This window comes from Glandiceps talaboti, chromosome 11 (genome assembly GCF_964340395.1).
Source record: "Glandiceps talaboti chromosome 11, keGlaTala1.1, whole genome shotgun sequence".
NCBI classification, from domain to species: domain Eukaryota; kingdom Metazoa; phylum Hemichordata; class Enteropneusta; family Spengelidae; genus Glandiceps; species Glandiceps talaboti.
Window position 1 is genome coordinate 5153210 of NC_135559.1, and position 24818 is coordinate 5178027.

At 34.2% G+C, this 24818-nt stretch overlaps 1 protein-coding gene across 2 annotated transcripts; it reads right to left on the bottom strand.

Moving 5' to 3' along the window:
- Positions 1–4572: 4572 nt before the first annotated feature.
- LOC144442220 (ankyrin repeat domain-containing protein 42-like) lies at positions 4573–23660 on the bottom strand. Of its 2 annotated transcripts, XM_078131498.1 has the most exons (15): positions 23640–23660; positions 22437–22591; positions 21787–21894; positions 21290–21409; positions 20800–20935; positions 20279–20446; positions 19917–19949; positions 19315–19440; positions 18987–19043; positions 18150–18245; positions 16258–16443; positions 14324–14470; positions 12693–12819; positions 12029–12164; positions 4573–7020 (listed from the first exon to the last, which is right to left on the bottom strand). In XM_078131498.1, the coding sequence occupies exons 1-15, from the start codon at positions 23644–23646 to the stop codon at positions 6901–6903; spliced, it is 1722 nt and encodes a 573-aa protein (XP_077987624.1). In that variant the 5' UTR covers positions 23647–23660; the 3' UTR covers positions 4573–6900. The 2 variants fall into 2 exon arrangements, with proteins under 2 accessions (XP_077987624.1, XP_077987625.1); XM_078131499.1 differs by lacking the exon at positions 16258–16443.
- Positions 23661–24818: the final 1158 nt, after the last annotated feature.

Here is a 24818-nt window from a genome sequence, read left to right on the forward strand (position 1 = left end):
GTAGTCATCAAATGGCCCATAGTATTACCAGTGTTGCAGCCAGCCTTTTCAAAGAGTGGGACATAGTGTCCCGAAACTTTCATTTTTCTGGGTCATCGTACAATTTTTTGGGGACACATAAAAAAAAGCGCCAATAACGTTGTAGCACAACTAACTGTACAGTTTTTCAAAATATTTACCCACATGCTGACCCATGCTAGATATTTGCTGAATGATTATGCAGTTGCCTATGCATGGCAACCCTGTTGTTGTCTATGCAATATAAGCAATCATTTGGCTGTTGCTATAGGCGTGGTCATGTTGCTAAAAATATTTGCATACAGTTTTAGCGTGGGTCATCTATGACCCGTTACTTCCAAAATTGTTGGTCAGGTCCAAAAAAATGTGTCAAATGACCCAAAAAACCCTCTGGCTGCAACACTGGTAGTATTGAATTTAACTTTTGTTCCAAACACAATTTGAAATTTTTACCAGAAATTTGAAGGTAATCACTTTTGACATTCATTCACTTATGCTAATATATTCTTCGATTTTGTATTCATACAGGACAGAATAAACAACTATTGGTAAAGCTACCATGGCAACAAACACTTCATCAAACATGGAATACCAAACTCCAAACCTACCAATATCAATTATGTCTAAACTCAATGAATTCAGAAAACAGGCAATATTCACTGATATAGAGCTTTGTGTGGAGGACTTAATTTTCCCTTGTCATCAGGCTGTCTTGGCAAGCTGTAGTCCATTATTTCACAGCATGTCATCTTCTGATAGAAGTAGCAGTGAATTACAAAAATCTTTCCAGAACACGAATGCTGATACACTAGAAAGTGTTCTTGACTTTATGTACACTGGGAAAATACTGATTGATATGGAGAACATTGAATGTCTACAGCAGATTTCTGATGTTTTGCAATTCCATCAACTCGGTGCTGGTTGTAGGGAGTTTAAAGAAAAGTATTTGAAAATGACAGACCCAGGATCAGACAGCAGTGCTAAAATAGATAATGATGAGATAAATGAACAGGAGAACAGTTACAGTGAAATGAGAACAAGTATAACATATCATTCTGGTGTGCTACCAGAAGATGGGAACACAGAAGGCAGCAATAACAACGCAACCTTACTCCAGCCATTGGATGCATTCACTGTGGAACAGTTGCCAAGGGAACCGGGTGATGATGATTTTGATGATTATGATATTGATGCGTCCAAAGATTATGAAGAAAATTTGATCACTATGAGTAGTTTTGAAAGTGAAAGTCATTTTGGAACTGTTGAACAATTTTTACTGAATACCACACATGATGACAAAGCCCATACAACACCTGCAAATGAAAATAAAGGTCCTCATCAAACTGATAGGCAGTTATCGTTGAGTAGTTCAAGTAATGGTGAGACCCCAACACCTTCAAATGAAAGTGAAGGTCTTTTTGGAACTGATAGGCAGTTATCGTTGAGTAGTTCAAGTAATGGCGAGACCCCAACACCTTCAAATGAAAGTGAAGGTCATTTTCAAACTGATAGGCAGTTATTGTTGAGTGGTTCAAGTAATGGCGAGACCCCAACACCTTCAAATGAAAGTGAAGGTCATTTTCGAACTGGTAGACAGTTATCAATGTGTGGGTCAGATAATAGCAAGGCCCCACCACCTCCAAAGGAAATTTTGGGAAGAAAGGCAACTCAGGAGCATGGCAGTAAAAAGGAAGATAGAAGCAATGTGAAAACTGAAATAGACACTATATCTGAAATAACATTTATTGACAGATCTCAAGATGATTATGATGATAGATCTCAAGATGATTATGGTAGATCTTATAATTCTGATGAAGACACCATTTGTGGAGAAGACGAGATACAAATGAAGAATGAAGACGATAGAGAATCAGAGAACCAGAATGATGAACTGGACAGTTACAAAAAGGAAGTGACAAAATTTCAATGTGAAGTTTGTGGTGAAAATTTCAAAAGAAATCATCAGCTGCAGAGACATAAAATTCAAATGCACGAGAGAAAAAGTCAAAGCTATCAAGAAAAGACTAACAAATGTAAAATTTCTGGTAAAGCATACAAAGGAATTGATCATTCCAGAGGATGTATTGCCGTCCATGAAGGCAAGAAACAGTTTAAGTGTGCATTTTGTGGAAAATCTTTTATGAAATATCATCAATTGCATTATCACAGAAGAGCTAAACATTTAAAATTTGAGAAGTACAAATGTGAATTATGCAGTGAATGTTTTGCTACCAGTACTCAGCTTAAGAGACACAGGAACAAGAAATGTGTAAAGATGTTGAATTGTGAAAATACAGTAGGTACACAAAAAACATTCACATGTAAGGCATGTATGGTTGTCTTTGATGACAACAAAAGTCTGATGGAACATTATTCCCATTGTGAGGATAAAAAGTGCAGGAAAACGGGAAGGAAAAAGAAATTGAATCGGTCCAATGAGGAAGGTGAACTACCAAGTACACAGGATGGTTCATGTGAATGTGAAATATGCGGTAAACTGATAATGAAAAGGTCATTAGAAGAACATATGAATATGCATGAAGGTAGAAAGCCATATCGTTGTGAAAAATGTAGTGAAGCATTCACATCTAGGGCAATTCTGTGGTATCATAGACAGACAAAACATTCAACAGCTAAAAATTATAAATGTCACGTTTGCAATGAGAGTTTCAAGTTGAATATTCAGCTTCAACGGCATAAAGATAAAATGAATCATTCCCCAGAGAGTGGTATGTGTGATAAATGTAATGAGGTGTTTCCTTCTAGAGTGCAGCTTTGGGAACACAACAGAAAAATGCATTTGGAAGTATTCCTGAAGTGTAAGGAGTGTGGTATTGCCTTTGATACTAGGGAACTTCTGAAAGAACATAATCAGACTCATGATGATGATCGGAAATACTGCTGCGAAAAATGTGGAAAAATGTTCGGACGACAAGAATCACTTCTTGGTCACATGAAACAGCATAGGAGAAATGCTGGTAATGTCAGCAGAGAAAACATCTTAAATAATGAAAACTTTGAGGATTTTGTCAGTGAAACAGATGGACTGAAACGCTACAGATGTAAGGAATGTACAAATGTATTTGAAACACTAGAATTTCTTAAAGGGCATCACTGTGAGCATGATGATGAACAAAAATATTTTTGTGAAAAATGTGGAAAAATATTTGAAGGAAAAGAAGCATTGCAAGGACATAGGAAACATCATATGGAAGAACCACTTGTGTGTGGAATCTGTGGAAAAATCTTCGCCCAGAAAGATGCATTTCAAGAGCATATGAATGCGCATGAAGGGTGTCAACCTCACAAATGTGATGTCTGTGGTGAGCAGTTTATAAAGCGACATCATTTATACTACCACAAGAAGTCTAAACACTCAAAATGTAAGAAGGTTGAAAGTCATTTGGAAGAATGTTTGTACAAGTGTATGATATGTTATAAAGCATTTAGTAGGAAATATGACTTGGGTAAACATATCAAAACTCATTCTACTGCCAAACCATTTATGTGTTCTGTATGTGGGAAAACTATGAAGACTAAAGAAACCCTCCAAATACATCTACGTTGCCACAGCGAAACACCGCGTCCTTTCGTATGTACTGCTTGTGGAAAAGCTTTCTCACAGTCAGGTAATCTAAGACAACATTACAGAAATATACACACCAATGAAAGACCATTTCAGTGTAACATCTGCAGTAAGTCTTTTCCAAACAAAGTACGTCTAAAAAATCATGAGGCTATTCATTCAGAAGAGCGCCCTCATCAGTGCAGTCTTTGCGGCAAAACATTTAAGTGTATAACATCATTGTACACCCATAATAGAGTGACACATTCAACACAGCGCCCTCACTCTTGTCCATTATGCAATAAAGGATTCAAGTCGGTTTCCAAAATGAAGAGGCATATGTTGATTCACAACAAATCAGGCGTTTGACGTAGGAGTTTACGCTTCAAAATTTGCATGGTTCTTGTTACTCATCTCTACCAACCCCATATGCACTTTGAAAAATTTTGCTGTCGTAAATACTGTAAATTTTCACTAAAGACTTATTTTCCTTATTTCAAAAATGCAAAAATAAGTAGTGACTAAAATGCCACCTGTACATGAAGACAATGTACCAGTCTGGTAAAATAGTGAAAATTAGTCTTTGAGAACTAGCAGAAGACTGTAAAATCACAAAATTTTCTAGCGAAAAAATCTAAGTTACAGTATCTCAAAAAGTCTTGAAACTTTTGTGAAAACCTCCAACCAAATCTCCATTAAAATCATGGAGAAAAGTGACCACAAGATACATTCTGGCAAACATTTTAAAGTCAGATAGCCAAGTCTCAAGGCTAGATATAATGTTAGGACATCTTTTACACATCAGCCATCACCTTTCTCACCATTCAAAGTGAATCAGCATAACAAATCTTAAAGTCTTCTATATGGAATAAACTTTCTAGAGACACAAGACATCCACTTCAAAAAAAGAACACCACCAACATGGTTTAATGTATCAAATATTTATTTCATTATATATCAGCATATACATTATACATTATGTACTCAGGAATACTTTATTACCACTTCACTGTATTACAGACTTGGCGAGAACAACATGTTGATGTGAATTCATTTTACAATGATATAATTCTATTTATGATGCATAATTAATTTGTGAAATAAATTGATTGTTGTTGTTATTAAATCCTTATAGCCATGTCTTAAATGAATGAATGTCTACTCTTCAAACACCTGGCCAGGAAAATTTATCAACACAACTAGATATCCATCTATTGTTGACAGCCTACATATCCACACACTTGTTGTGACTCTCACTGTATACAAATGAAACCAAGCTTCAAAATTCAAACTTCCTGAAATCCATGGCAAGTGAAAAAGAAAACTTATAAAAATAACATTAGCCAGAAGTTTGACAGAGCAATTTTACTGTACTTAATGTTATTCCTATGCATGGACTTCATGCATATACAGTGAGATTCACAATATGTGTGTATGCTGCAATTAATTTTCCGGGAAAATTTCCGCCCATGTAAAGAGCTGAAACACATTCCCAGTGGTAATACAGTATTCCAGCGTATAAAATACTCTATACATGGAATGTACTCTTTGAAATACAGTAAATAAATGTAAGAAAAGTTGATATCTTTTTCTGAAATTCATTTATTATATCAAGAAATTGTGATTCTGAATATATACATTCTTTGTAAATTACAATATGCAGTCTACAAGATCACCATATATAGTCATACTATTTTGCATATATGAATATTTATTATTATTTCCTTATATGGTGATCAGCTTGACTGATATGATAACAATTGTATGGTATAGGTCTGCCAACACACTGTAGTCAGGATGTTCAGAGTGTGTCTGTGTGATCGGTGTGAAATCTTATTGTCATCATTACATAATTTGGATCGAAATTGAGATATTGCATGTATTTCAAGACACTGTGCTGCTGTTTGTTCAGACACCCTAGCTTCATCAAAATATTGTTTGTTCTGACACCCTAGCTTCATCACAATTTATTCCAATCTCAACCAAGTGTCAATGTTGTACATAGCATGTAATGTCTCTCTGTTTCAAAAACCTTATGATTGCGTACATTTCTTGATAATAAAAAAGTAATCAATAAATGAAAACTAAAGTTGTAGTATTCACTCATAATGGAACATCCAACACATGAATAACCATTCATCCATCACGACTTTCTAGGTTGTAGAGTACAATACCTTATAACTTGATTATTACAAATTGGCAGATCAACTATACAATGCGTCTCATTTTTAAAAACCCTATATTATAAACCCTGCATGAATTTACACATCTTTTTTTCAACAGTTGCTGTGTCTGTTCATTTTTCAACATTCAGTTTAGAACTTTGAGAGCTCAAAGTTATAATATTTTGAAGAAATCTACATTTACAGATAATTATATCTACAAGGTATTTTTATCACAAAAGTGTTGAAAATATGACATGATTAATAAATCACATTTAGATAAATTGATTGACTTGTGAGAAATATTTACATAAATTGAACAATTTTTTTTTTCAAGTTTTACACACTCAGAAGATGATGATGTAAAAATATTTAATTCACTAACTTTCTCTAGTACTGAATGTATTTAAAAAAAAACTGTCATGAAGACATGATTATGTCTGCATGAAGAGCGACAAATCAAATTTCCCATGAATTAATGTGAAAAACAGTGAACACGACCTTGGTCACATGTACAAGCATTTGTTTATTCATTTGCAATAGAGCCCTCTAGTGGCGACAAAATTATGGGGTGGGGGTAGGGGTGAAGGCAGCTGCAAAAGCATTGACAATTGCACATCTAATGGAGTTTTGGTTGTAATGTGACAAATACTCTTTAAAATATGTATAATAAACAAAGTGTCGCTTAAAAAAACTATTAAAATTATTCTAATATTGCCATTGTACAATTCTTATAGTTTTAAGATACTTAAAATTTTTTGTGTGCATTTATTAAAATGATAACATTGCCCGGTGGGAAGAAAAGTCTACACACCAATGCTAAATATATTCAATTTATATGTACTCTGAAAACTTAAAAATATTTCACATTTAGAAACTGACAGGTGGTATTTTGTCCACCCCTTGGATATAAGTAGACTGATCCAAATATATGAAATATCACTTTCTTCTGGTTTGGTGATAAAAGGGCAACATGGAAATGTAACCTTTGACCCAGATGACAATGCATCATGGGAAGTCATCTATCCTACCAATCAGTATGGCAGATATAGTGCAAGTAGCATTGCAGACATTATTTTTGCTAAATATTCATCATCTTTTTTGGATTTGCTAATGTGATAGATACACAGCTGCAGGAATTGATAGTTCTTTCTCTTAGAAAATTGGATCTGATTTTACCGATGTCTTGGAGATGTTTCTACGAACAAAGACGCCTCCACCTGTTGACTGTGGCTTCTTCTTGATCTTCTTTTTGGTTTTAGTTTCTTCCTCACTCTGTTGCCATGGAAACAAATGTGATATCATTAGGAAAACTTTAGAGACTTGCATTAGATGGTTGTGATAATGCAAAATTACTAGGAAATAATGATAGACTGAAGTAGAGTTGAGAGATGACTTATGTATTGAAAACAGACCAAAACTTTACCATTTTTTAAAATTATTTTTATCTAAAATAAACGTTTAACACACAAGTCATAATGTCAATGAACATACACTCTGTGGTGATACAAACATGTTAAAGAATTGTTTACTCTAAACATATTGCTATCAACAGTAAGTATTCGTTATCATTCATATTTATAGGTTTAAGATTGAGGGCTGGATTATAAATTGATGTTATAGCAGAAATACTGTGTGTGTGTGTGTGTGTGTGTGTGTGTGTGTGTGTGTGTGTATGTACAAAAGTAAATATGTATGTATGTATGTATGTGTGTGTATGTATGTGTGTATGTATGTATGTATGTGTGTGTGTGTGTATGTATGTATGTATGTATGTATGTATGTGTGTGTGTGTGTGTATGTATGTATGTATGTATGTATGTATGTATGTATGCATGCATGCATGCGCATGCATGTATGTATGTATGTATGTATGTATGTATGTATGTATGTATGTATGTATGTATGTATGTATGTATGTATGTATGCATGTGCCACTGTGTGATTAAGTATAGTTGTGGTTGTATGTCATGTAAATCAATATTAAAAATCATTTTAGAATTATGTTGCCAAGGAAATGTTAGTTTGAAAATACTTGTACATATATCTATAACCCGTCTAATACAAGTACAAGAACCAAACACATTGTTTTGTTTTATTTAGTGTTTGAGAGCTACCAGAGATTCAGTCACTGACAAATGTCAAACACAGCAAGGGACAGTCCCAGTACCATGACAACAAATTAGATATGCCTGTCATTAGGCACTAGATAGTAAAAGTCACCAGTCAAAGTCTACTGGACTAGTAGAAGGGAGAATTGTCTATACATAATAGTCACTATAATATCTAGCAAAGAATAAACATGCATTATTACTGTAACAATATTATCATAGTTAATATTAATATCAGAAATATTAATTTACAAATAAAAGTTATAAGGATATTTGCAGCTGTTGTAATTAAACTAAGAGAACTGAGATAATATTAAAGATTGCAGCACCCCTATATCTTAATAATAGTTGAACTTTGCCTGTTTACACATTACAGGGTTAGTTCAAATTTCATAGAAGGTAGGGGTGTCAGGTATTGAATAAACTAGACAAAAAGGGTATGTGAGTGGTGCAAGTATATCTGTGTGCAGGATAAAAGCCACATTGGGGAGATAGAATGCATCAGGATACATTGTCATTAAGATTTGTTGGCAATTTATTTCATTTTTGCACCATTCTCTCAAAGCATTGGCACTGTTGTATAATATCTCTACAAATACTTCTGATACAGGTCTGAGTGAGTTGAGTGTGAGCGGATGTGTGTGTGTGTGTGTGTGTGTGTGTGTGTGTGTGTGTGTGTGTGTGTGTGTGTGTGTGTGTGTATGTGTGTATGTATGTATGTATGTATCTATGCATGTCTGTCTGTCTGTCTGTCTGTCTGTCTGTCTGTCTGTCTGTCGATCTGCCTGTGTGTGGGCATGTATTCATGTATGCACACATGTGTCTATGTGTGTGTTTGAAATTGTTGGTAATATTAATACCATTAGCCTAATTGTCAGAAATGATACTATTTTTGGACCACTATACTGGTACCATCCTAAATATGAATATGAAGTATTTACACCTAGATCTTGCCACTCACATTGGCATCCAGACTACAAAGTAGAAATCTGTGTCAATGTTAACATGTGGATACATGTCACCGGTAGATGTCAGTGTCAATGTCAACACAGATGTCAATATAATCTCATTCACACCATTACCAATGTACAAGTCTATGTCAACATATAACTTTATGTCAATTTAGAAGTTTATGTAAAATTAGAAGTCCATGTCAACATATATAACTTTATGTCAATGAAAATAAACATGTAAATGTCTGAATCATGCAAAGTCACTGTCAGTGTTGAATGTGTCAGATGACTGATAAATAACCAGGCTGTGGTTGTACACATTTTGAACATTGTTGTAGAAGTTATTGTACAGGTATTGTTGAACAGAACCAATGCAATGGGGATAGCGTCTATACTTACCATGACTGGAGATAGCTCACGATAGGACTACATGCAGGGGTAGGCAGCATAACAAGCAAACAAACAAACACAGAAACAAACATATACATGGGCACAAATAAACAAACACAGAAAAAAAACAAAAGGAAAATATGGCAAATAATTAGGGCAAAATATATCATTGCAAAATGAGGATGGATTGCTGTGTAAAAGCAGGGGTATAGCTGTTATGTATGATGCAATGTCAGTACAAGGGGTACGTGATAACATGGCTGGAATAGATGGGTGAGTTCGAATGAAAATAAAAATTGAAAATACATGCAAAATTATGGCTGGTGAAACCATAGCAACAATCACCCATGGGAACACCATTCAATGCTATGTGTAAATAAAAGATATGCTGCAATACAAAGCCTAGTTTCAATGAATTATTTTTCTAATTTCTTTGCAGATTTAAGCCTATTTTTATGACAAAACCTTGTTTACTGATGACATCTTCCCATAATACTTATACCCTAATAATGATATTTTCTAAGCAAAATGTACCAGTTTATGGAGTTCTGATACTATGAATGGTAGGTCATAGGTCACAAAAGCCTGATATAGCAATAAGTGACTTTTCATGCATTTACTCATTTCTGCCAATGCACCTTACAATTTCTGTCTGTTTTTATCTTTTCTAATTTCTAAAATTGCTGCTTCAACTTAACAATAGCATATGATTGTCTTACATATTCAGCCAAGTGATTTGAAATCTGTTATAAATTTGTTTAAGATATAAATAAAATTATGAGATACTGTATCACACATAGGAAAACACAACCCCACATGCAACCTTACCCTTATGTATATACCGGTATATATTGCCGCGTCAGTGCAGTAAGGTTTTACATGTATCTACTATTCAATAATATAGGCAGATACGGCCTTACTGTAGTGACGCAACGATACATATATATATGAAGTATCCACAGAACTAAACCCTAGTACACAACATGCATTATCTTAGTATAATATGTAAAAACCACTATATGTCCCTTTCACCATTATACATACTGTAATATAAGATACCTGTATTAAACACAGATAGTTTGTTTATATATATATGCAGACAGAATACCTTGCAGTTTACTATCATAATCAGGCTAGTGTTGTTTTCATCATGTATCATAGTTCAAAGTCTAGGATTTTTTGCAAGCTTTTTACCTGTGTTTCCCTTCAAAACTACAGTAATTGTTTGGATTCTGGTTGCCATAACAACAAAAGATCGAATAGATTTGTCATTACACTAAAGTCAGCAGGAAACATAACATGCATACATACATACATACATACATACATACATACATATATGGACAGACAGACAGACAGACAGAAACACACACACACATACACACACACACGTTATGTTTCCAATTGACTTTATTGTTCTTCATTTTTTGTTTTCTTATTCATGTCAAACTAATAACTCCAATCATGAGAGTAAACTGCACAGAACAGAAATAGTATAGACACCCTACTTCCATTTCTTTAAACCCAAAACATGCATTATAAATATCCCAAACTATTAAAACTACACCCTGTTAGTTCAAACGTCTAGTCCCCATATCTCAATACATCATACCTCATCATGAATCAGAAAAGTCTAGTAAAGAAATAAAATAGTATTCACAAAATTCACATGCAAAGTTCACACAAAGAACAAACATATAGAAGACATGAATCTATTACATATAAACACATCATTATAGTGCAGTGTCCCCTCTGAGGTTTAATTTGGTATCTGCCAAGTAACCTAACCCACCTCCTTATTTTACTACTTCTACATCCCAACTAACACAGCACCTATGTAATTGTTTCTTTTGCATTAGAAGTTGTCTGAGGGTGTGTGATAGATGTCATGTTGAATGAATGAAACACCAAGCCTACATCATTTTAATAGCTGTAATTTCTCAAAAGTTAACAGTCCTTAGAAGAAACACTGCAAGTCTATTAGTAATCATACATTGCTTTAATGCTATTTCTAAGTTATCATTATTTTAAATCTACGACAGAGAAAGTCATCACGCTGAAAATTGGGTTAGAAAGATGCATTTTCAAAATTTACATATCAACTAGTGCTTGCTCCAAGACAACTTTTACAATGTGTGTTTGTAAATAATATCCTCAATGTTATCAAACCTGCAACCTGAATAAATGTTGAAAAAAGTTTTCAAATGTCTTTTTCTGTTATGACTTCTGAACATACTAACTTTGTGATTAACGGATAAAGCATATGGATAGTTTATAGAGGTTTTTGATGGAAATTTATTTGTGTTGGTAAATCATAGTATCAAATTGAACTTTTGTCCCAAACACAAACTTGCAAATTGTATCTGAAATTTTCAACTGCGAACTTCAGTCTTTGTCAACAGACTGATCCACTCTTCAGCACATGTGACCTTATTAATATGTGAGCCTAGTAATAAGGGGTCATAGGTACCTCTGTCTTATATTCAATGGTGGTTTAAGTGTCCAGATGTAGATGGCTTCCTTCACTCCTTGTTCAAAGTGTCTAGTGTCAGTGTCTAGGATTTTAAATTTTATTGAACAGAGATGGAGGGCGATACAAACTTCCAGGCACCTATGACCCCTTATTAGGCTCACATGTCCATAAGGTCACATGTACTGAATAGTGGGACAATCTGTTGACAAAGACTGAAGTGTGCAGTCAAAAACATTTCAGGTACAATTTTCAAATTTGTGTTTTTGAACAAACTTCAATTTGATAATAGTTTACATAGTTTCCCTCTATATTGTCACTAGAGGGCGCTATTCATTTAAAAAGGTGTGTGACATTACCTCTTGCTGTTCTTGCGCTCTTTCCAACTGTAAGTTGAGATGTGCAATCTCAGCTCTGCACTCATCCAACTGAGATTCCAATTTTTCTCTTCTCAATCGTTCATACTCTAACTGGGCTTCATGTTCCTTGATAATTCTATATAATAACCAAATTATAAATATTGATATCAATGACATTACATTATTTGCACAATATGGATTTTATAGACACTATGAGAATTTACAATCACTATTTTGAAGTTTTACAGTTTATGAAGAATAAAAAAATGATTTAACAGTTTCTAACTACACTCAAAATTTACCAACCCAATATTTGACATAATAATGACTGGAACCAACATTTGTCTATAAAAAGATAAATTTTGGAAAGAAACCATCGGGACCCATACAACTGTCTGCAACAAGTTACAACGTACTGCCTACTCGTAGATATGATGTTACCAGGTGTCACCTAGAGAGCTGTTGACCAGAACTATTCAGCTGTAACTATGGAATTTGTTATTCTGAGGAGGCCTGTCGACCAAGACAGATTGAAAGCTCAATACTGTTTACTAAGTTGAACTGCTTGTGCATAATACTTGACAGTAACGTATTATAACCTTTGTAATTCATAGTAGAGTAGAACAATTTTTGAATTAGAACTCATTATATATTTTTTACATACCTATCACTTTCTCTTTCTTTCTTAGCTTCTAGTTTGTCTTCATCTAATCGTCCTCCCAGCTGACGGTAATTCTCTTTAGAAATCTCCATCAGTCGAATCAATTCTTCTATGCGCTTCAAAGCTCGACCTACAGACACAAGCATTGCAAAGATTCAAATTAAAACATTTTATTTAAACTGAAAATGAAATAAACATAAAAATGGTAAGGAAAGAGATATCAAAACAAAACTAATGAACAAATACTCATCTACAAATACTAATCATGGAAATATTATTTCAAATGATACATGTATTTTTTTGAAAAGTTAAACATTTGACAGTATTCAGAATTTATTGATCACCTCAATTTCATGTCAGAATGATGGGTGGGGAAGGGTTGGGGCAGGAAGCATAACACACCATGCATGGATCAGAAATGCCATATTCTGGGAAATACCACATCAACTACACACCAGTACATGCAAAGCATTTCTCAAAAAAAGCAGGTATTTTTTAATCCAACACATGTTTTAGTACAACTGTTGAGTATTATAATTGTTGACATCATTTCTCTCCATTGGTATAATTAAGGTTCACTGTAGTAACATCTTTTGTCAAGTCAATGAGGTAAATAATTCCTTGTTTTATACCAAGAACAACAGAGGAATGTCATGCTGTAATTCATTATACAGGTTTCTATTTAGTTTCCCCAGACTCACTATCAAAATGACTGAATTTCCCTAAATTCATTTTCCTCCAGTTCATTCCCAATCAAAGAAATAGGGAATATGAATATAAAAACTAGTAATTTGACTAATTTATGCAAACATAATGCAAAATACACAAATGGTTACAAATTATGCAAATGAGCTGAATTGTAACATTAACATAATTTAGTTTTTTTAGACATGAACACAATTTGCATAAATGCAAGCATGTATGCCTGTAGAATTCCATGTATTTGCATATCATTTGCATATATTAGCGTTACAATGATGGCTTTGCACTCCACACACACACATGAAAATATACAAGACATAGTTAGTTTCTCACTCTTGGCCATTTCTCTGTGAGATGAAGAGATTTTGGAACTAGTAGATCCTAAGGACCCCACTGACCAGCACTCTTCTACAAATGAATTTTGTCATAGTTGCCATGGTTACAAAAATCAAAATACACACAAACAAATAAGTTCAAAGGTCAAAGAATACAGATATAAAGACAGTACTGAGATAGTAATATTGCTCTCAGCATATAGGTATATCTGCATGACAAAAGATCGCAACTACAAAATTAAGTTAAAAATCTCTGTACCTAGGAAAAGTAGCATTTTTTTTCCCAAAGTGAAACACTGTTGCATATCAAACTATTGTACAGGAACTAGAGTGATTATTTTGACACTGTCAATAATCAAACCAACTAATGGTTGACTTATACGTTGGTTAGCATTTGATAAGAGAGATCTTTATGGATAAGTCTGGCTCAGCTTCACTATGCCCAAATTAATATCCTTACCTATACATGAAGTGAGCAAAGATTCAAATTTGCTATCGGTATAGTCTGTCTAGAAAACTTTTTTTTTAAAGTTGATACAAAGTTGAAATTGTTAAATTTGTACAACTGTATTATCTAATGAATTTATTGCTACATACCTCTGGCTTCTTGTTTTTGTTTTGGACTCAGTTTGATACTCTCTGCATCATTACTACCGTAGTCAATATAACGACGTGCTCGCCTCTCATCTCTATCCTCCTCATCTTCTTCCCCTCCACCAACTCCACCGTCCTCGTAGTCAGAATCTAGTAAGAGATAAATGAATGTTTTCAAAATGTCGCACCAGAACACAGTCTAAACTAATGAGAAAACTTGGTCTAACATTACAGGAATAATTGCAACCATGGCAGTTTTTGTACTAAATTATTACTGAACCATGGCAATACCATAATTTCATTCTTATCTACAGGATACTATACAATACCACCACAACACAAGTAATATTCCAATACACCATATTCCAGTTCTCATAAAGACAAAAGATTATACAGTTTGGCCACTAGAAGTGCTGTTTCGTAGCATCTTTAGACACCAGGAGGGTGGACACCGAGTCGAATACTGCTACCTCCTTTGAAAAATTGGTGTTTCCTAGTGTGACACACGTAATGATTATGTTATTCACACCCAGTCTAAATATTTCATTTTGTTCAGGATGATGCATTTTTAGGAACTCACAACGTTGTTTCAAACACATTCATGATATAGCTAATTACTGTTATTGACAATCTTTTGTCTTCATTTTCCATATTCACAGTATGCCCTCACACAATACTTCCTTTGGAAAGAAAGATTTAAAATGGGTAACTGAAATATGTTTTCTAAGTGATGCGTGGATCACAATTATACCCAAATATTATACCATTTTCCATTTATCTAAGGGTAAACCTTTACTGAACAGCAAGCATAATTTTGCCTCACCCACAGACAGCTGAAAACAAAGTACACTGCACTGCATCACCAGCATGTATGATACTAAAGCTTTCATGCATTACTCTATCTATACTCCACAGTATCTCATGCATAAAATAAAACAAGCTAAAAAACTGTCCACTTGGTATATCATTTTTGATATGTAACATATAACAGATAAAGCAATATAGATTTCTCAGGTAAGGCGACATCAATTAAATTCTTTGTTTAATTACACTGAACTGCTACTGAACTGCTACTGAACTGCTACTGAACTGCTACTGAACTGCTACTGAACTGAGGTAATACCTCAGCTTTCCAGAAAACAAGTGAAAACTAAGATTTGGTTTAATATACTAGCATATCTCTTTTGAAATTACGCGGTTCCTTCAATATTATTATTATCCTAAAAATATGAAACATTGGTATCAACAAAACACATTTCAAATTAAACAAAAAGTAATTCCTGTAAGATATTTTGTTTAATGTCAGTTTTGGGCAAATCTTAATTAAATACAGTGTAATTTTTGACTTAAAAAGTTGAAATAAATTTCTATAAACTTGCACTTTTATTTACCTAAATGCATTTTACTACCATGCACGATAACAACAATTACTAAGCACACCTTTCGCTTATAACATTTAATTACATGTAATGCCAAAGATGCAAAGTTCATTGACCTTTCCACCAAATAGCGCCCTCTATAGACATGGCAGAGTAGTAATCTTGATGAATCAGTTGTTATATAGTCATATATTATAATGAAATTGCTGTTTCACAAGAATGAATAATGAAATGGAATGATTAATGAATATTCAAATGTATTACCATCCATGCATCAATCTATGTTACAACTGGTAATTGTCACTAGAGGGCGCTCTTTTCTTGAAAGGTCCCCACTTTTCCGTTTCAATTTTAAGTATTTTATGGCAATCATTTGAAATGATAAATTACAAAATAATTGGATGAGAGTGAGTGAACGATGCAGGGCATGACATGCATTTAACTCTTGCTGAGAGCATGATGGGCGTTTAGGATAGGAAATTAGTGCAGGAAAGTGTCACAGCAAAGCCAGCCAACATTGCCACCATGTGATACATCATTAACAGTGTATCAACTCACATGGATCAACTTGTTGTTTGGGTAGTTCATGTTTGATGTCATCCAGGATCTCTTGACTGCTTGCCTTACGTAATGGTATCATGGCAGGGCCAGGGGACTCTGACTCTATGACAGTACTTTGTTTAGTAGCAGAGACAGTCTGAGTCTTTTCTGGAGAAGAAGCTGGGTTAGTTGGAAGGAGACCGTCTGAAAGAAGACAGTTCAATGTCACACACACGCTCAAGCTCTGTATATATGTCTACTGCACTGCTTCATTTCAACAAGAGGAACTTATCGTTATCAAAGACCCTAGTTTTTATGCCAAGTGACTCAGTTTGAATATCAAGTTGTACATTTGACCTTGAGGAAAAATGACAGGGTCAGTATACTATCCATGCAATGCATCCATGAAGATAAAGTGTTAGACACTTGAACCATTTTTTATGTACATGGTTCACATGATTTGCAACAGTAGTTTGACTTTTGACCTTGAAGTAAAAGGTCAAGGTCAAAATGAAGTCAATCACCTGACAACATACATATATAGAGGTCAAGATACTTAAGCAGTCTTACAACCAGTCCGGAAATATGTTCAATTAATAAAATGTGACTGGTGTAAGTTGTAACAGCAAACTTGTAAAATTGCACAAATCAACATTGCAAAACACTTTTCACTATGTCATCTCACCTTTGTACTAGGTTTAATGAAGAGTTTGAAAGGTAGTGAGTTGTCTGTGAAGACAGCGATGTCATTGCATAAACCCACATGTATGATGCCTAACTACTGATGGCAAAACAAGCAATTTCAGATACCATATCATGGGTATCATTTAACATAAGCTATTTATCAGAATGATTTTTGCTTGTGGTAAATTATCTTAATAATCATGCCAAGATAAAACTTATATTTATTTCGAGAAATGAAACACATGACTCAATGAGGCAGCTGCAAGTAGACACATATGTACAAGCTTTGTATTAAAAGAGAGATTGTTAGTTAGACCAAGGATGTACAGATCATGATTTCTGTTATAACTTTTTTTTAGGAGAATGGACTACATTGAATGAACAAGCATTTGTTTTCATTCTGGTATGTTTGCTTGTTATAAGTGTGAACAAATACTACTGAGATATTTTAGGAGTGTTGACACATTCACAAAAGATTGGGTAAGAAATCTAGGCCAATTACGATTTGCAAAATTTAATTTATCAAGATTTCAGTTCTAACACCTTTCTCCAAATGATCTGTAGGTCTTTGATCAGAAAATACAACAACACAAATTGAAGTCACATTAAGTGCACATGCTATGGTAAACATAAATCACAGATGATCAATGTACATGTGTATGTAAAAGTGTAACTAACTGACTCATGCACATGCAGGGGTATATCACACATGATATGATGTGCAATGAGTTGATTATTGGAATAAAATGAACTGAGATATGACGGGTAATGTTGACATGATTGTTGTACACTCTTAAAGTGTCAATATTATGATTTCTTGATTCAAACTACACAGCATACAGTACTCTTCTATCAGGAAGGAACCAAATCAAATTCACTAAGGCTAAAGGTCATATAAACCCTTCCAGGGTTAGGGGGTCAAATCAACTCTGCTACTGCTAGGGGGTGTCAAATTAATGTTCTTGTTTTAGAATATGCTTATATTACAATTTTACTTGCAAAGTTTACACAACATATTCACAGAAAATCAAAACATTTCACTACTGCAGATCGCTATCAATCTGTAACAGTTCTATCTTTAAAAATTAAAGCAACGCATCTTTTCAACTTAAATACTTTTTTGGTTATCTACAAATGTACTACAGCTGCTGACAAAATTTTGTCAGCCATTTTGTACTAGTTTGCATATTAGTTAGCATAATTAGCATATGAATTGCATAACTTACCAGAGTCCTCCTCTCCCAGTAACTTGACACAGGCTAACTGTGCAAATCTTCTGGCCACATCTTTAGGTGTTTCTCCTGCATTATTCATGATGTGAACTGGAACAAAATACAAGGTTGGACATTGAAAACTATGTAGGCAGATAATATTCAAACATTTCCATCAAGTTAAAAGATTAACACTGTGTTCTTGTCTAGTCTTATACCTTTCTCTACAAACTTGCATATTTTATCACTGACATATTTCGATGGTACCTAAAAAGATACAAAACACTTAAATAAATGCAAATAGAAATTTGTTGACTTATACATAGACTGATAAAACTGATGTTACAAATAGCTTAATAATCATGACCCACTGAGGTCCAACTCAGTGAATGGTCACTGCATTTACTTGTGGTTACTGGTATGGTATACAGTGTTCTCCCCAGGATGATTGCAAGTATGGCAGCTAGCCAATTTGCATAGTAATTTGCATATAAATAATTAGAATTTGTATAATGTATGCATAATGATCACCACATAATTTGTATGTCTTAAACACTGAAACAAACTCTGACATGTTAATTGTTTATTTAACACATACACACATGTACATTGGGAATCAGTCATTTCTCTTCATGTGAAAGTATTGTTATAATTTTGTCATTCAAAGATTACTAAAGCTCAATGATGGTAGAACACATTTGAAGCATGGCAGAAACCTGACAAGCATAGTGACTGGGGTAGCAAGGACGATTATAGCACCGTGCTTTCTCGATAGTCGGGAGAACACTGATGGTATATCTTGGTAAAGTTCTCGTATTGAAATATCCTTCAATGTTTATCTTCTTTACTTACCATTTGCACCCATCTCTATCAACCACTGTACACAGTCTATACGACCATTACCAGCAGCTGAAATAAAACAGACGATTGAAATTCATTGTACACAAAATTAAATTAAACTACCAAAGTAAGTAGAGGGAGCTTTTGATTGAAAAGGTCTATTAGTACTTAGTGTGAAGGCACTATTGATTGAAATGTTTTCATAAGAAATACACATTCAAGTACTTCAAGTTATGGCTTTCTCAAGGAACTTGCCTTGGAATTCAATTTTCTGCTATTTGTCAGCAATATCATTCTGCAATATTGAGATTCTCTTTTACTTAGTTTCTATAATTCTTACCTTTATGTGCAGGTGTTGATCCTTTGTCATCTCTCTCATTAATATTAACAACTCCTTGTTCTATCAACATTCTCAAATGACTTAGATCTCCAGTAGATGCAGCAACATGGGCAGGGAATGACAAATCTATAAAAACGGAGAAAGATGTAAATACTTCCATACAATGTAAAGTGTATTACTGAGATCTCTAGTGGACCAGGAGGCAGGGAATCATATGACAATGCTTAATACAAATTGGAGAAAGATGTAAATTCTTCCGTAGAATGAAAATTGCACTGGTGGAAATGTAGTTGTCTATAGAACTGTACAATCTCAAACATTTAATCATCTCCAATGCTAATATAGAGGTCACCGTCAGGTAGATATGTTGGTTTCCATATACTAGCAAAACAGATCTTACTTTTAGCTTTATCCAACAATGTCCGATTATTTTCAGTTACTGTCCTCTGACTTGACCTAAACTATTAGATATCTACAACTTTGCCAACATTCTCTACGCATGCATGCTAGTTGTACTTTTTTGCAATCCCATCCCTATGGGAATGGAGGATGCTAACCTTTACAAACTTTTTAGAATCCTTTAAAAAATATTTCATACTTACTCTCTTCTTCTTCAGGGTGATCTCTTTCCCATTCTGTATAAAAGAAAAACATTTTGATTAAAATCAACACTGACTCCAAGACTATGGAAAAATCGCTACTTTCTCCCAAAAAATAATAGGTAAAACAACCAAAGATGGACCCTGGCTGCTTTGAAATAATATCTCAGTCATAGTTTTGGGAATGAAATGCAGTTCACAGCGGAAAGCCAACTGTGTCTGTGCTAGACATACCAACCTGTCAACTTACTGATAGCATTAAATGTATTCTAAACAGTTCTGTTTATAGATCTGAGCTGCCAGTGTTTTTGGTGTATCGCCATTGTCATTCCTAGCTGTTACTAAATCTGTGGTATATCACTTACCAATAGCATTGATGTAATCTACACAGTTCTGTTTGTAAAACTGAGCTGCCAGTGTTTTTGGTGTGTCGCCATTATCATTCCTAGCTGTTACTATTGCTGTGATACTTGGTCCACATGATACAATGAACTTCAGGCATGGTAAATGACCCTCCATTGCTGCCAAGTGAGCTGAAATTGAACAGAAAGTCTCATCAGAATCTCTCTCTAAATATTTTGAGACATGCATACAATGAAACAATAGTAATCTCCCTGTCTTCCCTTACTTTTTCAATTGCTTTTGAACATTGTATTGCTAATAGTAGTGACTTCATTATTTGAATACTCAAGAAAAGAGAGAAAATAATAAACAGATCATCCCTTTATATAACAGCCTCTATTTTAAGAGAAATATGAGACTCTCTCTGTGTACAGTGTACATGGATATATAATACTAACAGGTGTTACTACTCCATAGTAGTCACTTGGTTATTTTGACTTCCAGTCTCAATGCTATCATTATGGTAACATTTAATTCAATTTACCTGGTGTACTACCAGAATTGTCCACATCATCTGTTCTAGCTCCCCACTTGACCAGTAATTGTAAACATCCCAGTCTGCCATGGAATGATGCATTGTGTACAGGAGTCCATCCATTGTGATCTCTAGCATCTACATCCTGGAGGTCAAAAAATACAGTGGAATTATTTGACGAGCCAAACAACATGATTATTGAACTATACAAATTATGTCTAACGACTACAAAAGGGGGCAAGTATGAATTAACACATGTGGACTGGTTTCATTCACTAATTTTGATGATGTATGTACATGTAATCTTTGAAGGAATACTATAAACTGACTACATACCATGCTAACTACTTGAAATACGAAAGCTAATTTATGTAGAAATTTGAATCATGGATAAACTCCTTGGTAGTACTTTTCACAAACAAAAAACAATTAACAAAAAAAAACCATATAAATATATTAGAAATATTTTGTAATAAAAGTTTGAGAAAGTCAGACTTACGGTTCCACATCTTAGTATTGATGCCAGTGTATATGAGTTACCATGTGCTGATGATAGATGTGCTGGTGTACTGCCACGGTGATCTCTTGCATTCATACTACAGCCATTCATAGCTAATGCCTACAGGATTGAATTTAATATGAAGACATCAGTTTTGAATAAAACACACAACACACTTGACATTGATTCATTAAGAAATTGTTGTTTCTGGCATTCATAGCTAATGCCTACAGGGTAGATAATAATACAAAGATATCAGTTTTGAATAAAACACACTACACAATAGTGTGTAAGGTATGTTGTGCTGGGGTACCCTCACACATCGGTCAACTCTGGTGAGGGTGGAACAACATGACATGACAACTAAACACCTGACATTGATTCATTATAGAACTGCAGTGTCAAATTCATACTATGAAAGTCATGTCCCAGCTAAAACTATAACAAGTTGATGGAGAGAAAATGGTGACAGTAAGAGTGATTTACATATTACTAACCTGTACAGATGCATCTTGACCTCTGATAGCAGCAATGTGAGCTGCAGTCCAACCTTGAGGTGTAGTTACTGTTGTATCAGCACCATGCCATAATAACCAATGAAGGCACTGCAAAAAATAATACAGATTTGAATGAAAACTTCAGGCATTTTGATTGGTAACTCTAAACCAAGTTCATGACGTGCACATGTAGAAACACTATCTTTCAATGTGATAACTATTTCACATTGGTTAAAGACTTCAGGCTAATGACCATTTATTAGTTTAATTAATTGTGTACTCTGACATCCCTATCACTAATGTAACAGTCTTCACTCTGTCAACAGTTCATCTGAGTTCTGCACTACCCAACACATCCATTTGACCAAGTCAAAACTTGTTAAGATAAAATGTCAATAGTCCAACAAAGTTATAAATAGCTGACATTTCAGAAGTAACTATTCTAAGAGCTAAATCCTTACACTGCTGAAAGTGTAAGAAATCTATGTCATTTGACCCAGTGTTTTTCAGACTTGCCTTTACATAATAACTATTTGACTGAATAAGTAAAACATGGCAAAACGTTTTTTGGAACAAAAATAAATGTGTTGTGCTCATAATACATCAATAACCATTGAAGATAACCATTGAAGACTAGTATAGATACCTACCTCAATACTTCCAGCATGACAGGCCCAATGTAATGGCGTAAATTTATCCTTAGCATCAACTTCATTGATACTAGCACCTCTCTTAACCATTGACTCTAATTCTAATACATCTCCATTTCGAACAGCTTCATGTACACTTGCTAAGTACTTGGTTCCTGTAAAATATGCCAAAGTATAAACATCAATTTGCAATCCCACCGACACTGAACTCATTTTGTTTTCTTGTGGGCTATGAAAATTGAATAGCAAATAAAATATGTCAGACACAGTGTTTTCAATGGTATTTTGTAGGTTCTTAAAATAAATCAGAAATACATGGTTTTTATGATTGCCAAACGTGTATTTTCTGTTTTCTGTAATGAAAAAAAGGTAAATAAAAGGGATAACAAGAAGCACTATAATATAGAAATATCAAATAAATTCAACCAACGGAATATGTAGGCCCTAATGAAATCTTTCAGAAGCTTAAGTCTTGACATTATTTTGTCCCTTTTCATCTTCTACTTTATGTTCATCTGTGTTATATATGGATGAGGTGGCAACTTCTAATTAGCATATTTTTATCATATTTTGTGTTGCCTTCTTCGTTTAAGATCAACAGAATGGGTAAAATAGTGGAAAAAGACTGAGAGTGATTGGTAAATGGCTGACTAGAGTAACTGACAACAACATAAATACAAATGTAACGTTTTACATAGTCTGTCTTCCAAACTACACTGACAGTTGAAAACTAAATGTTTCTGTAATTTGTGTAAATGGTGGTTGCTTTGACATAATCATAACGATGACAGTTATGATATTGATGTCAACAAAATAAAACAACCACTGTTAAAATTTCAAAATGGTCTCAAAATAAAAGAATGACTGCATTTATACCAAGCCATTGAAATATTGATCGTTAAAGTACTGTTTTTTTCAGTAAATGTGGAATTACTGTGTACGTAAATACAGACATAACGAACTAAACAAAAGCACATACCAATATAGCACGTTATCGTTCATTACATGATGGTGGCAGACATGTCCCTAGTAACCAATGTTTGGTCATGTTTCTAGCGTTCATTAGCCAAAGTTACAAAATTATGGCCACATTGCACTAAATCATACATGACTTTGTTACACATACAAGGTGTTTCTTAGGTAATCGTGCAAATTTCGTTTCAAAATACGGCGACTTAGCGGTAGAAAATATCAAATACATACCGGGCATCTTGATAGCTTCTCTGTTCGTAACGTCTAATGAATTATTCATTATCTGGGGTCAACCGATGACCTGAGGGTCACGTTATCCGGCCGGTCACGGAAACAAAGGTGATGGAATATGAATCGTCGTGTTTTACACCTTTGAGAAAAATAGGCTTCAGTTAAAAGTATGTGCCAAATTGTAAAAAGACATATAACTTTAACTATGAAGCTTCCCTTTTTCAATCCCTATGGAGAAAAGGAATACCGAACAATCATATTCAGAATCACAATATTTTATCGTTGGCGGCGGTATTTTTTGAACGCCTCTGCTCCAAAGTTTTTAAAACTTTGTTCACAAAACAAAAATGGTCTGAGACCAAAACATACGTTATGCAGCATTTTAGCCCATTTGTAATTTTCATCAAAAGTATGCAATAAAAAGAATCAAATTACTCAGTACTATCAAAAATTGCTATATCAGTATTATAGAAAAGACCACTCCTCATTCATTGTCAAACAACATAAACATGCAAGTGCCTGATGTTTGAATGAAGATTTCTGTATTAATATCAAAAGCCTCGATCTAAATGCACACACACACATACGAGTACTCATACACACACACATACACACACACGTACATACGTATGTACAAACACACATACACTTACACACATGTACACACACACACACACACACATACACACACACACACACACACACACACACACACACACATACAAAGTGAAATCAAAACAAATGTTTTTCATTTTCCTTTATTGTGCATGGATATAATCCTGCAAAATTGTAAAACAACAACGATGAAAACAGATCAATAATTTACCTTTGATTTAAATCATTTCAGGATATCCTATTTAGATTTCCCTTCCACACAATTCAGAAATGTTCATATGACATATGCTCTCCAACCCCTTGAAAAATAACAACGATACTATCCTTCTCATTTCACATTTCCTTATATCTCAAAACCACAAACCGTACATAAAAATGTCTATTTTACATTACTTAAAACTGCAAAAGTATTGGACATTATTTTCTTGTTGACCTCTTCCAGATGTCGTATGTAAGCCTCCAGTTGATGTCTTTGAAAAGGCATACTTTCCATATAGATGCAAAATCTTATGCCAAAGTATAACCAATGGTAGACTGAAAAAATTCAGTTAATACAGGTAAAAC

Bases quoted from the DNA above. Each gene is read 5' to 3' on its own strand.
- LOC144442220 (XM_078131498.1), bottom strand. The intron at 20,936-21,289 runs GTAAGTCTGACT...TTTGACCTCCAG, and splicing joins CAATACTAAGATGTGGAACC to GATGTAGATGCTAGAGATCA. The intron at 19,950-20,278 runs GTAAGTGATATA...TCTTTTATACAG, and splicing joins AGATTACATCAATGCTATTG to AATGGGAAAGAGATCACCCT.